We start from the raw sequence: 14,202 nt of genomic DNA, 5'->3' as shown, positions 1-14,202 counted from the left end.
TCAGATACTTCCTAGTTACATGACCCTGGGAAAGTCATTTGACCTTGTTTGACTCAGTTTCCTCATCTGAAAAATGAGTTGGAGAAGGAAATGACAAACTACTCCAGTATCTTTGCCAAGAAAACCCCAAATGGGGTCATGTAGAGTTGGGCACAACTGAAACAATACAAGAACAAAAGCTATGTGACAGGCAGTGTGCTAAGTATAAAGGAAAGTAAAAGATAGATCCTGCTCTCCAGAAGCTCAGCTGGCCAATGATAGAGCTAAAACTGGAAAGGACCGCAGGAGGTCATCCCCTGCAACTATATCATCATTCTACAAATTAAGAAACTGAGGCTCTGAGGGTTACAATGATTTCCCCAATGACATTGTGAATTTGAAAGGTGGGATTTGAATCCTAGAGACCATAGTCAGAAGTCCATTCCATGGGAGTACATTTCTTCCTCCTTTGCCTCCATTCCAGAGATGACAATGCTTTATCTTACACAAATGAAGAATGATGACATTTGCTCATTGTGCTTCTGTGGTTGGGGACAGGTCTAGACGTTCCCTTCATCCAGACATCCATCTATGGTTTCTATAAACATGCCCTTAATTATAGTTGTTTATTTGGTGGTATTTTCAGCCTTGACTTTTTCATTGTTTCCTTCAGAATGTCCTGGAGGAGAGAAATCCCCTTGCAGTGGCAGGGGGCGTTGTTCCGATGGCATTGAAGGAAACGGAAGTTGCATTTGTTTGGTAAGTTCAAGGATGAATTCTCCAAATTTCACACTCTAAACCTTAGCCACTAGAAATGTCCCATTTCTTAATATTTCAATGGCTTTTTAACTCCATCATCATGAATAGCTCTTCAATTCAGTGCAGTCACAGTCTATCCATCCCCTTATCATCCTAGTTATAATATAATAATCATGTTATAATAATTATTATATATTATGTTATATATAATAAATGGTATATATGATATACATTATATAATAATTATGATATTATAGTGCTATTTGAGAGTTTTGGAAGAAGTGGACTCAAATCCTGGCTAGGCCATTAACTACCTCGCTGATCTTGCACAAGTCACTCATGAGAAAGTTAGATGGGTTCTGAGATCCCTTATAGCTCTAGGTCTTTTATCTTATAATTCTATGACCTATAAAATCACCTCTCCTCTCTGGGCCTCAGTTTCCTATCCTATAAGATGAGCTCCAATAGACAGATAGTTGAGTAGATGAGTGGATGGATACATGGATGGATAAATAGATAATTAGATGGATAGATAAACAATTAGATGATTAGATAGACATACAGGATAGATGGATGGATAGATAGAGGATAGATGAATGGATGGATAGACAGACAGACAGAATACCTAAATTGATGGATAGATAAATAGATAAGTAGATAGAATAAATAGATAGACAGGTGGACAAACAGACACAAGATGGATAGATAGACAGGACAGATAGATGGAAGTAGACAGATGGATTCTAAATTTCATGACTTCTTATTTAAGCTTCATAACAAGCTTGGAAGGTTGATGTGAACTCCTTGAGAACAAGGATTACCTTTCCCCTTTCATCCTATTCCCAGCACATCATAGTACCTGGCACATAGTAATAATAATTCTTAATTAATAAATGTATTAATAATACATTATTAATACATAGATGTATTAAATACCTACTAATGTGCTAGGCACTAGGAAGCAGCAATATACAACGGTGCCCTGTTCTCCATCTAATTTATTTACAAGGCAGTACAGTATTGGATAGAACAGCAGACTAGGAGTCAGGAAGACCTGGATTCAAATCCCACTCAGCTGCTTACAAGCTATGTGATCCTAGGTAAATCACTTTATTTCTGTAGGTCCTAATTCTCAGAGTAAGATGAGGACTCAATGATCTTTCTGGTTTTAAATCTGGATCCTGTGAATGCAATCTCAGACTCTTAATAGTTGTATGACCTTGGGAAAGTTACCTGATCTCTATAGACCGCCAAGGCCCCATCCTCAAAATGAGAATGTTGGACTCCATGGCCTCTGAAGTCCTTCCCATGTTTAAATCTACTTTATTCTGATCACATAAACCAGATCCACACAGAACAGAAAAATGATGTCAGAGCTGTAGTGTTGTTTAATAGGAAGAGTTGGTTTTAGAATGCATGGATTTGGGTTTTAATCCTCCACTGACACTATCTGTGCAATCTTGCACAAGACAATTTAGCATTCTCGGTTTGTTTCCTCATCAGTAAAGCAAGGCGTTTAGGCCATATAGCTTCTGAGGTCCCTTCCAGCTCTAAAGCTATGGTCCTAGATAGCACGTAGGGGATGGGAACTAGATCTGTGATTTCCTTGGTAGAGAAAACTTCCTAGTGAGAAATTCCCTCCACCAGTTCTTAGATTCTTGGCCAAGACTTGGCCGTGCTCTAGACACGGAGACATTGGTGGTTGTTGTCCTTCATTCCTAAAGAGAACCATGACATCAGACAAGTGAATTGAGTGAGTGAGGGTTGTGCAAGGTCAATAGCCTCAGTTTCTCCCCTGGAACCATCTGGGTCCAATGGCAAGAAACAAATCAGGATGACTCAGAGGTAGCCCCTCATTCTGTGATTAAGGCTAGAAAAGAAAGAAATGAGGCAAAGAATAGCTTTTTTAATCTTGTCAATACACAAATCAAAAGAAATCAATCTGGGAGGAGAAGATCCTCGTGGTTTCCTGTCAAAATAACAAATGCTATTTCTGTTTACTCTGAGCCAACTGGAACCAAAACAAAAACCAATTCAGTTTGGCATAGGACCTTTTCTTGGCCATTCAGAGCCAGAGTGATTTGCTTTTAAGGAATAGGCAACATTAGACAGCCCATGTTCATCACAGATGGGACTTGAACCCAGGACTTGCTCTGATTCCAGTTCAATCTTCTACCCATTCCACCATGTTGGCTCTATGAATGCATACAATATATTATAGAATATCATGAGGCAAAGGAGTAATCCAGACAAAAGAAAATTTGAGGTAGGAGAGTGAAACTTTCCACTGGGATGGAAGATATTAGAAAAGGCTTCATGGTGGAGGGGATGACTGAATAGGACTTGAAGAAAGAAAAAGATATCAACACACCAAGATGGTGATGGAGTTAGTGCAAGATCCTGGAGTCAAGGTGTGCAAATGTACAGAGGTCAAAGATCACGGATTCTCATACCTTTATTCTGTCTAATCAGGAGAAGACACAGGGTATAGGAAGAGCGTATTCAGAGTGCATTATGGGTACTCTTTAGTCTAATGACATATTGTTTGGTTCTGTGTACAGGAAGGATATGGTGGAACAGCTTGTGAAACCTGCGCCGAGGAAAACTTGTTTGGACCTAACTGTACTTCAGGTTTGCCCAATCAAACAAAATAATGTCTGCAAAGAACTTTGCCAATTTTAAGGCATTACATAAATATTAGCTATTGAAGGGATTTATTTCATAAGGAACATCTTTTAAAAGGATGAGTCAAGAAACAAGCCACACCAAGTTTTAGCAAAAAGATATGAGGCAATATTCAAACTCGGCAGTTCCTGACCCAAAGTCTAGCTCTCTATTGAATATACGCTATAACCTGATTACTTCTCTACCCCAAGAGGGAGCAGTCCCTATAATATTTGAGCAGTTAAGTGGTACAGTGGATAGAGTATCAACTCTGGAATGATAACTGCCACCTCAGACACTTGCCAGCTGTGTGACCCTGGGCAAGCCATTTAATCTTGTGTGCCTCAGTTTCCTCATCTACAAAATGGTTGGAGAAAGAAATGACAAACCGCTCTAGTATCTTTGCCCAAAAAATGAGATCACAGAGTCAGACATAACTGAAATAATTGAGCAATAACAACTACAATGTTTTCTTTACCCCCCCCCCAAAAAAAAGACTAAAATGAGAACTTTTGTGAGCAATGTGTGTCTGTTTCCAAAAATCACAGTCTAATTTGCTAATAAACAGGAAAGAACAGCCCCAGAACATTATTCTTGTTGTGCTATATTGTACAAATCACTTGACTTCTATATACTCCTTTCTTTATCTCTTAAGGGATTAGAGTAGATGCCCCCTTATACCTCTCGATTAATGATATTTGGTGTGACCTTGGGCAGCTCACAAGCTACTTGAGCCTCAGCTTATTAGGGAATACAGTAGAAAAGTTTTGGGGTCAAGAGTTAGAGAACCTGGGTTCAAATTCTAACAATGATTGTGTGACATTAGGTAAGGATGGAGGAAGCTGGAATAGAAGACGACCTTCTGAATGAAGACTTTTCTTTTGGCTGTAGCCCTTGATCCTTATGATCTCTACGGTGACACTTATTACCTGTGTCACTTTGGACAAGTCAATGATGCTCTTTGTGCCTCAGTTTCCTCATTTGTAAAAGGGGTTGCACCAGATGGCCTCTGAGGCCTCTTTTAGCACCAACTCATGTGCCCTACAGAGGTCCTATGATAAGAACAGATTCTCTACTTGCTTCACAAGACTGGGAGGAAAGACACTTGTTGAGAAGGGCCATAGATATGTGACGTTTGCTTCTCTCTTCAGTTTGCAGTTGTGTCCATGGCATGTGCAACAATGGAATGGACGGGGATGGAGCGTGCTTGTGCTACTCTGCCTATTCAGGCCCCAACTGTGATGAGCGTAAGTATAGATGTAGCCTCCTTCATGCTTCTGCCAGCTCAAATCCACCAGGGTATCCAGTGCAGCCAGGAGCTGGGAATAATGGGGGCTGCTTCCAAGAATTAATCATGATCCCTGCTCTAAAGGAGCTATAAGCTGTTAGGAACCTTAGGAGAGATTTGGAATCTTGGGAAGGGAGCTTATTATTGGGATGTAAGAGTTCCTTCCCTAGGTCTCCCCTTTGTAGGGCAGCTGAGCAAGAAAAGGATCATAGGTTATAGGATCTGGAACCGAAAAGAACCTTCAAGGCTATGTAGCCTAGAAGCAATAGGGAGGGGAAGAGGGCAATGAATAAAGCCCTGGGTCATGAAGACCTGAGTTCAAATCCAGCCTCAGACACTTACTAGTTGTGTGACCTGGGGCAAGTATTAACCTCTGTTTGCCTCATCTGTAAAATGGGATAATAAAAATGCCCTACCTTACAAGATGATTAGGAAGATCAAATGAGATATTATTGGTAAAATGATTTGCACACTCCCTGGCACCTAGTAAGAGCTATGTAAATGTTATTATTATTAAAAGCAAAGTGATTCATCCTACATGTGTCATTAGATGAGTGACTTTGTAGAAATCATTTTATTTATATAGATTTTAATTTTCCTATAGTAACAACTCACATTTTGATAGGGTTATATAATTTATAAACAAGTTTCCTTGCAACAATTCTGTGGCTAGATACAGTAGTAGTAGTATTATTCCCATTTAACAGAAGAGGCAATCAAGGAAATGATTTGTCCATGACCACATACTAGGTGATAGAGATAGGTTCAAAATTCTGATCTTCTGACCATCAAATTCAGTGGATGCCCCTTGACCTCTCTGGGCCTCCATTTCTTCAATTGGAAAATGATGAGTTTGATCAATGATCTCTGAAGTCCCTTGCAGCTCTACCTCTTTAGTCCTAAGGAGTCACCTGAGAAATAAGGTCTTAGTTGTTCTCTTGCATTTTGTTTTCTTACTCATTTACTTTCTTTTTTTGATCTGATTTCTCTTGGGCAGCAAGAGTATTGTATAAATATGTTTATGCATATTGAATTTAACATATATTTTACCATGTTAACATATACTGGATTGCTTGCCATCTAGGAGAAGAGGTGAGGGGAAAGAGGAGAAAAATCTGAAACACAAGGATATGCAAGGGTCAATGGTGAAAAATTATCCATGCATATGTTTTGAAAATAAAAAGCTTTATTTTAAAAAAAGGAATAAAAGTCTTATCCAGAGACATAATTAAGTAGCATCATAGATGAAGAGGTGGAGGGGACTTTAGAAGCTATCTCATCCAACTTTTTCATTTTATAGATGAAAAACCTGAGGTTAAATGACTTACCTAAAATCCCATAATCGTTGTTAGGATTTGAATCCAATTTCTCAGACTGTTGATCCCCAAACATTTCTATTATATCCCCTCATAAGTTTCAGAGAGAGGCTAGAAATAGCCATATCCATCTCTTTATGTACATTCTGGAGGAAATTCTTCAGGTATGGGTCATGCTAGGGGAGATCTGAGGTTGCTTTCTAGTTCTGAATCCCTCATCCTTAGACCTTTGACCAATCTCTTTATTATTCATTTATCTTAGCAATCCCTGAATGTGAAGCTTTGTTATGCCCAGAAAACTCCAGATGTTCTACTTCCAGCATAGATGAGTCCATATTGGAATGCAAATGCGTCCCCAATTACAAAGGAGATGGCCGGCATTGTGAGCGTAAGTGATGCTAAGAGATCCTGTTGAGTTGATGGACACATAACAAGAGGACAGAAATGTATTTTCAGCTTTCCTGGAAAAGCTATTTACCAAGAAATGTGGCTTATGAATCAATCTACCGATGTTCATCCACCATTCCTCATAATTCATATTCCTTGGCTCATATCCAGACCTCACCAATCTGTCATTTGTTTTGTTCTTTCCTTTCAAGCTATCAACCCATGTGAGCAAAAGGTCTGTGACGAGAAAGCTCATTGCACTTATCTGGGACCAAATCGGCATCAATGCACCTGCCGAGAAGGTTACACAGGGGATGGCCGAGTGTGTGTACCTGTTGACCCTTGCCAAGAAGACTTTGGAGGCTGTCCAACTCAGTCCACAGTATGCCAGTATGATGGCCCCGGGCAGGTGAGCGGATGATACATGGAAGGAATGATTCTTTGGATGGGGCTGGCCCCACATGGCAAAATTCTGGGAATGAGGAAAATGTCTATTTATAGAATCATAGAATGTCAAAGCTGGAAAGGATCTTGGATACCAAAATGCCAGTTGCCTCATTTTAGCTATTTATAGGATCATAGATTTAGAGCTAATTTTATACATGACGACACAGATCCAGAAATAAGACAATAAATGTCAGAGGTAGATTTCACTTCAGGGTGGAAAATCAGACAAGAATGCATCTTTAATTTTTTTTATTTTAAACTTAAAACTAAACTTTATTCTAAACTTTTTTTATTCTAAAACTAAACATTAAGTAAAATGAACATTTTCATACCCAAAGCAGAAGAGCAAAAGAAGAATGTACAAGAGATTACAGATCTCTATTTTGTAGAACCTGATGTTTTTCTTAAGTTTATAATAGATTCACTATGTAACTTCCAAAACTTTCCTGCTTGCCAGAAATTCCTTTTGTTGAGGTTGGGAAGGGGACCCCAAAGTTTGGAGTCACAGACCAGTGTCATAAGGTGTCTCAAAAGAATTTGTAGGCTTGAGCACATTTCCTTGTCAAGGGACAAAGTTTATTGTAATTGCAACGCCATTAAAAGTGGGCTAAGTTCCAAAAGAAATTAACTGAGTCCTATGAAAGAGAAGACTCCTTGATCTAGCTTTCTATCATTGATGTAGCCCAGAGGAATGGTCTCCAGAACTTGGTTATCACTGACCAGATTATCACTGACCAATACATTATCTATCTGACAGTCAGCGTTGAACTGAGGACCTGTCTCTTCACTATTGTCTCAGGAGTTTGCTCTGTGGGACTGTCCTGAGGCCAGAAGCTATCCAAGGAGTGGTCTGTTCAGAATCAGACAGATTAGATGTGGGAATTTCCTGAGGCAGACTCAAAAGCCAGAAGATTTAGGATTACTGCCTTAACAGAAGCCCTCCTAAAATCATGGGACCACAAAATCATATTAATCACTTTTTTAAAAATTTATTTTTAATAATATTTTATTTTCCCAAATACATGCAAAGATAGTTTTCAACATTCACCTTTGCATAACTTTGTCTTCCAAATTTTTCTCCTTTTCTCCTATTCACCCCCATCCCCAAGACGGCAAGCAACCTGACATAAGTTAAACATGTACAATTCTAAACATGTTTCCATATTTGTCATGCTGAGCAAGAAAAATCATATCAAAAGAGGGAAAAATGAGAAAAAAAGGAAAAAAAAAAAACAAGCAAACAAACAACGATTAAAAAATGTGAAAATGCTATACTTTGATCCACACATTGTCTCCATGGTTCTCTCTCTAGATGTAGATGGTTATTTCCATTCCAAGTCTATTAGAATTGGCCTGAATCACCTCATTGTTGAAAAAAGCCAAGTCCATCAGAGTTGGTCATTGAATAATCTTGTTGTTGCTATTAATAATGTTTATTTGATTCTGCTCACTTCCCTTAGCATCAATTCATGTAAAGTTTCCTAGGCTTTTCGGAAATTAGCCTGCTCATCATTTCTTATAAAACAATAATATTCCATTATTCATATACCACAACTTGTTCAGCCATTTCCCACAGAAATTCCTTTCATTTTCCTTCTGTTCCCTTCTGTGTATTTAGGGAGGAGGAGAATTTCTTCAGTGAATCTCAGAGATGGATTTGGAACCCAGTTTCCAAATCCCTCACTCATTCCATTGTACCAAGCTCCCTTGCTAATACTAGAAGACATAATTATATAATTATATATACATATACATACATATATATATATATACATGTATATATATATATATACATATACATACATATATATATATATATATATATATATATATATATATATATATATACACACACACATACAGATGAGGAAGAGAACTTAGGGAGAAATCCCAAGGAGGAGAAAACTTCTAAAATCAAATTCATCCTTGCCACAAAACTCATTTTTATACAGAAGCGAACAATCACTTGATTGCTGAGGAAAGAAAACACTTTCTACCTCAGCCTCGCAGATTTTTTCTTTTCCTCAATCTCACTCTCTGCTTAGCTTGTTGGACTCAAAAGTTTGCAAGCAAGTGGTATGATGTCTGAGATGTTTCATGGTCAGAGAAAGAAGCCAGAAGGGACCTCTAGCCTACTTTTATGAACGAGGTAACCGAGATCTAGGGAAGTTCAAGAAGTTGTCCAAGATGACAAAGGCAGTTAGCATCAGAGATGAATTTTGAACTCGGGTTCTCTGAGTTGTGAGCCTTTGTTCTTTCACTTGTCATCTCAAAAGCAAAGACCGGGATGAGCCAAGCCAAAAAACTATAACACTAAGCACTAAAACAACAGGAGTTTTTAAAAACAGAAGCCAAAAAGCCAATGGATTTCAATTCTGATGGAGGAGAAGCCTACTTCCCCATAAAGTTCCCAAAAGTTTTCCATAACTCTCCATGGGAGAAGTGTTTTTGAGTATTTGGAGAATCATCTTTTTTTGTCTTTTTAAAAATTTCTTTTTAATTTATGGACTATAACAAGCATTTCCATAACACAGTATAATAAAAAAAGATGGTACATGAAAGTGCAAATATACTATGCACAAGTTACTATTCTTTTTAAATTTATAATAAAGCTATCATGCAAATGTCTTTTTTTCCTTCCTACCCTCATTCCCTAGACTACCTTTAGTTTTCCATTAGACACAAATATGTATATACATATATACACAAATTATTCTATACATATTTTTATTTATCTGTTCTTTCTTTGGATGCAGATAGCATCTTTCTTCCTATGTCCTTTATAGTTTTAATTTGGGTATTTATAATAGAAAAAATAATTTGCTCAAAGTTGTTCTTTAAACAATATTTTTTTCTTAATAGCTTTCCCCCCTCAAATACATGCAAAGATAGTTTTGAGAGATCATCTTATGGAAGAAGGATTAGCTATGTTCAGCTCAACCCCAAAATGTGGAACAAGTCACAATTAGTGGCAGTTTCAAAGAGCCAAATTTAAGAAAAACAAATAATAATAGCTGCTCAAGGTAGTACTGGCTGCCTTAGGAAGGAGAGAGTTCTTCCTCTTTGTCTTCCAACAAGGGTTTATAGGATCATTCATAAAGGGGATTTTATTTTGGACTGAAGCTTTCTTTTCTAGTACAGGTTAATCTAGATAGCTACTGAGGTCCCTCTGAACCCTGTAATTGGGATAGGTACTGAACCTGACATTTCACTGGTATAGAGAACTCCTAGGTGAGGAAATTTCTTTATCAATACAAGTCATTTCCATCTCTTCAATTTAGAGTATTGGAGAGTTGAATAGAACACTGAGGTCAAGTGACTTGCCCAAGGTCACACAGCAAATTTTTGTCAGATCTGGGACTTGAACCAATTCTTACATTCAAGACCAGCCTACCATATATTATTCCATGCTATTTATCTTCCAAGCCTGAAATTAGGTAATTTTGTGATGCCTTAGTTTCTTTCATGGTGATAGAGTAATTTTAAAGTGTTCGTTACATTTCTATAACATGCAAGGCACTGTGCTAGGGATTTAAAAGGGAGACAGACAGACAGACATATGCAGAGATGCACGCAGAGGCAGAGGCAGGGACAGGCAGGGACAGAGAGAGAGGGAGGGAGGAAGAGAGATGCACACAGAGGCAGAGGCAGGGACAGGCAGGGACAGAGAGAGAGAGAGGGAGGGAGGAAGAGAGGGCAGGGAAAAAAGGAGGAAGGGAATAGAAAGAAAAAGAAAAGGAAGGAAGGAAGAAAAGGAAGAGGAAGGAAGAAAGAAAAAGGAGAGGAAGGAAGGAAGAAAAGGAAGAGGAAGGAAGGAAGAAAAAGGAGAGGAAGGAAGGAAGAAAAAGGAGAGGAAGGAAGGAAGAAAAAGGAGAGGAAGGAAGGAAGAAAAAGGAGAGGAAGGAAGGAAGAAAAAGGAGAGGAAGGAATGAAGGAAGAAAAGAAGAAAGGAAGGGAAGGAGGAAAGAAAGAAAGAGAGGAAAGAAGGAAGGAACCACTTTTTGCTCTCAGGAAGCTTACATTCATAGGGAGAAATAATACATATGCACAAAATAAATAATTTTGTGAGAAGGATACCAGTACTTGAGATAATATTTATAAGGCATTTAGCACGAAGCCTGGCACATAGTAGGTGCTATACAAATGCCAATATTTTTGTAAGATCAAGAAAGCTTCATTACACACTAAGGAGATTTTATACTGAGCTTTGGAGATAGATGGAGACTCGGAGGTAGCTAAGAAGAACTAGATAAACCTAAGAAATTCTTTGTGAAAGAGAGACATCCCTCAGTTTCAAATATTTCACTGGATTCTTTTTTTTCTCTCCCACGATTTTCCATTCCAGTCCCATTGTGAATGTAAGGAGCACTACCAGAATTTTGCCCCTGGCCTGGGCTGCAGCATGACGGACCTCTGTGAATCCAGCAATCCATGTCACAAAAATGCCAACTGCACCATGAAGGCACCTGGCCAGACAGAGTAAGTCTCCCTAAAGCCCCCAGCTTCCTACCAGATCATGGTAATTCTGGGACACACACACACACAGAACCTGCGATTACAGGGGTATAAGTAACTCCCAGGTAAGGAACTTCCCCTCCACTAAACAAAAAGTCAGCACTTTTTCTGCAACAGCCTCGGAGACTGTCAGTGTCACTCAGAGATTCATTAAACTTCTCTCAGGCCCCCTGACCTCAGCACTCCCTCTCTGTCCAGGCCACAGCTCTGCCTCCCATAGGCAAAGAAGAAAAGTCATCAGTGCTGGGCAAAATTGATCATGGAACAGAAATTCCTTGAAATCAGAAATTCTATCTCATCAGCTTAAAATGAGAGCATAGATGTACAGGCCAGAGTGGCTCATCCAAGATCTGAATCAGGATTTGAACCCAGATCTTTCTGAGGTCAGGTGTAGCCCCACATCAATTATATCATGGAGTGTCTCTCAGTCCCTATCTCTCTTTGCTTATATATGTCTCTGTTTCTTTGCATATGTGTCTCTTGGTCTATCTGTGTGTCTTTGTGGTATGGCTGTCTGACTATTCCTCTTGGAGTATTACATGTGTGTGTATGTGTGTCTCTGTGTGTGTATCTTGGTCTTTGTGTGTCTATCTCTCTTGTGTGTGTGTGTGTGTATTCAGTCTGTGTGTCCTATTTTGATTTTTGTATGTCTGTCTCTATGTGTTTCTGAATCCCTTGGTCTGTGTGTGTGTATCTTTGTCTATTTTGATTTTTTGTGTCTATCTTTCTAGGTGTGTGTGTCTGTCTGTGTGTGTGTGTATGTGTGCATGTGTATCTCAAGCTGTGTATCTATTTTGGTCTCTGTGTCAGTCTGTTTCTGTGTATGTGTGTGTGTATCTCTGTGTACATGTGTCTCTCTTGTGTGTGTATCTTAGTCTGTGTCTATTTTGGTCTTCTTGTGTCTATCTCTGTGTGTGTGTGTGTGTCTGTCTCTCTTGGGGTCTGTGTATGTACCTTAGGCTGTGCATCTATTTTGGTCTTTGTGTCAGTCTGTTTGTATGTGCATGTATGTATCTATGTCACTCTTGGTCTCTGCGTGTGTCTCATGCATGTGTGTATGTATTTCTCTGTGTGTATCTGTCTCTCGATATATATGTTTCTTAGTCTGTGTCTGTCTCTTTCCATTTCTCTTGGTCTGTGTCTGTGATTCATTTAAAAGACCCTCAGAGTCCACACCACATAGCCTCTCCCTGACCCAGCATCCCTTTTGCTATACAATGCAAAAGTGGCTTTTCTGTCACAGCTGGCAGACTCCCAGTTAAGAAGCCTCCCACTACAGGAGTCCCCCCCCACTTTTGGGAGAGCAATCATAGGCAGGAAGTTTCTTATTGAATCAAGCCCAACCCAAAAGTGCCTCCATCCGCTGGGCTTCTCTGCTCCCTATCAAGTTGAATTCAGTTTAATCCAACAAATATTCATTAAACATTTGTTATATTTATGTCCCATTTCAGAGCACTATGTCTAGACATTGAGGATGCTAAAAAAAATTCCTTCAAAGAGCCTATATTCTAATGAGCAAGGGAGGAAGTCAACATGTTAACACATAAATATATGTGTTATAATTTTAAAAACTCGAGCTTTTATCTCCCTGCAACCAAGGAAAGCAAGTCTAGTCCTTCTGTTCATGAAAATTCCTCCAACACTTTAGGAAAATTCCTCCATTCTACTCTTGCTCTCCCCCCCCCCCCCATCCCAGCCTTCTCTCCTTTCCAGGCATTTCTATAGTGTTTTAAAAGTTTCTAAGATCTCCCCTGAGCTTCATAACAAACTTCAGATAATCCAAGTATTATATGTCCATTTGACATCTAAAAAAGAAAGTATCCTGAAGTTCAGAGAGATAAACTGATTTGTCCTAGGTCACACAGCTAGTAAGAATGAGGGGTGGAATCTGACTTCCAAATCTAATGCTCTACTGTATGTTTATACGTGTGTCCCCAGTATTTAGCTCATAGTAGGTGTTTAATAAATGCTTGTTGATTAATTGGTATTGCTGTTCTGCTAGCTCTAGAATCAGGGAACCTTAGCTAAAATCTTGGTTTTGCCACATAGCACCAATTTTTTTTTTTAATTTTGATTTGTTGATTTTAAGTGACTTGCCCACAGTCACCCAGCTAGGAAATGTTTAAGTGTCTTGGGCTGGATTTGAACGCAGGTCCCTCTCACTCTCTAGGGCTGGTGCTCTATCCTGTGAGTCACCTAGCTGCCCTATTGTGCCACCTGGTGGCTATATAAGCACCTATGTGACTGGAAAAGTTAACAAAATGTCCTTGCGCCTCAGATTTTCCCAGCCTCTACAATCTCCAAGTTTAAATCTATAAATCTTATGATAACAATAACTAATATTGACATATTCCTTATTATATGTCAAGCACTACATTCAGTACTTTATAATTACCTAATTTGATTTTTACAACAACCCAGGGAGGTGGGTACTATTATTCCCCTCATTTTACAGATGGGAAAATTGAGGCAGACAAATATTACATTATTTACCCAGTGTCTCAGAGCTAGTTAATATCTGAGTCTGTATTTGAACTTCCTGTCTCCAGACCTAACTATCTCCTGTAATACCTGCTGTGCAGTTATGGCCAAATCACTTTGGGACCCTCATTTTCCTCATCTGTAAAATCAAGATGGATTGTCCTTTTAAATCTATAAACCAATGACCAAGTAAGCCATTTCACTTGCCGCAGCCTCAGTTTCTTTATTTGTTAAAAAAAAAGGCTATTGCTACTGAGATTTTTTACAATTCTAATTCTTTGATCAATGCTTCTTTCATTAGATTCCCTTGTATCATAATTTCAGCTCCTCACCTTTCTAGTCATAGCTACTGCCCCCTACCCCCAA

General features: G+C 38.9%; 1 protein-coding gene across 1 annotated transcript in view; it reads left to right on the top strand.

Annotated features, from left to right (window-relative positions):
* STAB2 (stabilin 2) overlaps positions 1-14,202 on the top strand; it is a 156,738-nt gene that overhangs the window by 15,387 nt on the left and 127,149 nt on the right. The window contains exons 4-9 of the mRNA XM_031937828.1: positions 653-738; positions 3,300-3,369; positions 4,554-4,649; positions 6,269-6,394; positions 6,606-6,802; positions 11,186-11,319. Coding sequence (XP_031793688.1) covers positions 653-738; positions 3,300-3,369; positions 4,554-4,649; positions 6,269-6,394; positions 6,606-6,802; positions 11,186-11,319 — 709 coding nt within the window. The remainder of the gene's footprint in view (positions 1-652; positions 739-3,299; positions 3,370-4,553; positions 4,650-6,268; positions 6,395-6,605; positions 6,803-11,185; positions 11,320-14,202) is intronic.

Source organism: Sarcophilus harrisii, chromosome 5 (assembly GCF_902635505.1).
Source record: "Sarcophilus harrisii chromosome 5, mSarHar1.11, whole genome shotgun sequence".
Taxonomy (NCBI): domain Eukaryota; kingdom Metazoa; phylum Chordata; class Mammalia; order Dasyuromorphia; family Dasyuridae; genus Sarcophilus; species Sarcophilus harrisii.
This window is presented reverse-complemented; position numbering and strand designations above follow the sequence as displayed.